Source organism: Vigna umbellata, chromosome 9 (genome assembly GCF_029865625.1).
Source record: "Vigna umbellata cultivar VRB3 chromosome 9, Vumbellata_1.0, whole genome shotgun sequence".
Taxonomy (NCBI): Eukaryota; Viridiplantae; Streptophyta; class Magnoliopsida; order Fabales; family Fabaceae; genus Vigna; species Vigna umbellata.
Window position 1 is genome coordinate 30,126,744 of NC_142173.1, and position 2,256 is coordinate 30,128,999.

Genomic DNA, 2,256 nt, shown 5'->3' on the forward strand with positions numbered 1-2,256 from the left:
AAAATATTGAGAAAAATATGACAAATGTCTCAAAAAGAATATTCATTAATATAAATAAAAATTATTGGTACACTAATATTTCAAAATTTAATCGTTAAGTCGTTTAGTATGTGTCACGACATAACATTGTTTTATAAGATAATATATACAACCATAGCATATATATAATATCAGTACTTATAAGCATATACATCACCCTAACATAACCTATAAGCATGTACTAATTACATGTAAGCACCAATTTTCTCTAACTTCAATGATTTGACTTTCATGATATTGTTGACATCTGCAACTAGAAAAATACTGCAAGAAAAAAAACTAATATAGAATTAGTTAATTAAATATTGCTACAAATTAATTATCACGATAAAGATAACTTACATCAGTTGGAATTGTTCCTCCTTCACAGTATGTAATAATTTCCTTCATATATTGACACACATAATACCCACAATCATTGCCGTTGGGTTGTCTTGGGCACTAGAATTTCAAAATTAAAAAACATTTTTATAATTTTAACATAAAAAGAAACAAAAATCTAGTATACTCCAAACAGATTCAGTGCATGATAACAAATAACTATATACCATATATAAGTTTAAACTCTTAATAATAAGTTGTGGTTTCATAACATCCATATGCCCCTTCAACCAGTTTCACAATAATACATGTTATTTAACTAACCATTACCATGCAACAACGAAATAAGTCTTTAACCATTCAAGAATACAAGTTATTCACCTAACTAGTATAATACAAGCAGCCATAACGTGAACTAAAGGTCACATAAGGTTATTCAACAATTTAATTATCACAATCAAGACTATATTACACAAAACATACTAGAGTAATGTACCTTAATTGTTGTCCACTTGATATTGTTTGACTTAGTAGACTTTGAAACCATGTTTCCGGTTTGAGCTCGATAGGTTTGTATAACCCTAGTGAATAAATAAAATTAAAGCATGTATAAGTAAAAACAATACAACTAAAAGTATACAAATATGTCAGTTAAAAGTATACAACACGTATATTCTTACATGTCAAACAATTTCTTCAAATCTTGCCTCATACTAATGTCTACCGCCACTGGGTCAAGATAATGAATTATCTCTAATTTAAGATTGATTCCCAGCAACACCCAATGTTGGCTACAATTTGAAATGAATCAACAAAATTAGAATTCGTACATCTAACTTTGAAAATAATACATTGTTGATAAAGTTGTAAAGTAAAGTACTACCCGGTATTAATAGGTGCAAGAACAAACTTATCAATCACCCAATTATCAAGAAAAAGAGTAACTATTTTTTGCATTCTGTCTTTCATTGGTAGCTCATGTGTTGTGATTTGGGGTGATAAAAAAAAGAATGCCTTATCATTTGGCTTAACAAAATTTTGATATTGGTACCTTATAAAAGAAAAATATAAGAATGTATTAGCAATATGATAAGCTGTCAATCTAATAATGAATTTAATGATAAAATGTATAAAATGCTTTACCCTATATATATAGAAATTGTAGTTGCACCTAGCCATGCATAGTTAGTAACTTCTTCAATAATTTCTGCATTAACGATTTCTGTATGATTTTGTAGTCCAAATATGTTTTTGTCCATTTGTATTGGAGGAAGTGACTCAGATGGCTTTAGTTTCATGTATGAAGAGAGACAATTGCACCATTCAGAAAGATTTGGATGAAACAGTTTACGAGGAGTATGTTGAATGGTCATTTTCCCTTGACATTTCTTTTTAGGTGCGACACATTCATTTGTATTATTCATCTTTTTCTTTATAGGTTGAGTAGAATCCTAAAACATCATCAATTAAACAAGTTAGGTAATAGATAAAATATGTTCATAAATATGAATGAATACAATTGTATAAACATACCTCATCACTAATCTGTATGAAATTCATTGGCCATGCCACAAATGTACCTATTGCTTGTCCTATTGTCATCATGTCATCATCATCAATTGTGAATAATGGAGTCAAGAAGAGGATGGAATTAGAGGTTGTGGGTGTGTTTGAATGTGTTTACACTTGTTCCCCATTGCTCCTCTGTTCCTTATGGTTTGTAGCTTCTTATCCAAATATATCCTGCCTTGTCCTTGACCCCATTTCACCCATAAAAGACCTTTTGATTTGAACATGCATATGTTTTGAGTGTTGATATTAGAGTCTTGCCAAGTCTGTTGTTGTTTGCTTTCTTGAGTGCATTGAGTTGAAATTCTTTACCTTATACACTTGAGA

The 2,256-nt window shown here is 29.8% G+C and overlaps 1 protein-coding gene across 1 annotated transcript; it reads right to left on the minus strand.

Annotated features, from left to right (window-relative positions):
- Positions 1 to 207: 207 nt before the first annotated feature.
- LOC148193159 (ubiquitin-like-specific protease 1) lies at positions 208 to 1,329 on the minus strand. Its single transcript, XM_088098587.1, has 5 exons — positions 1,244 to 1,329; positions 1,041 to 1,151; positions 857 to 941; positions 382 to 480; positions 208 to 303 (listed from the first exon to the last, which is right to left on the minus strand). Exons 1-5 carry the CDS (start codon positions 1,327 to 1,329, stop codon positions 208 to 210), a joined length of 477 nt encoding a protein of 158 aa, XP_087954713.1.
- Positions 1,330 to 2,256: the final 927 nt, after the last annotated feature.

Coding starts and splice junctions, on each gene's coding strand:
- LOC148193159 (XM_088098587.1), bottom strand. CDS start 1,329: ATGAAAGACAGAATGCAAAAAATAGTTACTCTTTTTCTTGATAATTGG. Junction 1,152..1,243: donor CTTGCACCTATTAATACCGG/GTAGTACTTTAC, acceptor TTCAAATTGTAG/CCAACATTGGGTGTTGCTGG. Junction 942..1,040: donor TTGAAGAAATTGTTTGACAT/GTAAGAATATAC, acceptor TTTATTCACTAG/GGTTATACAAACCTATCGAG.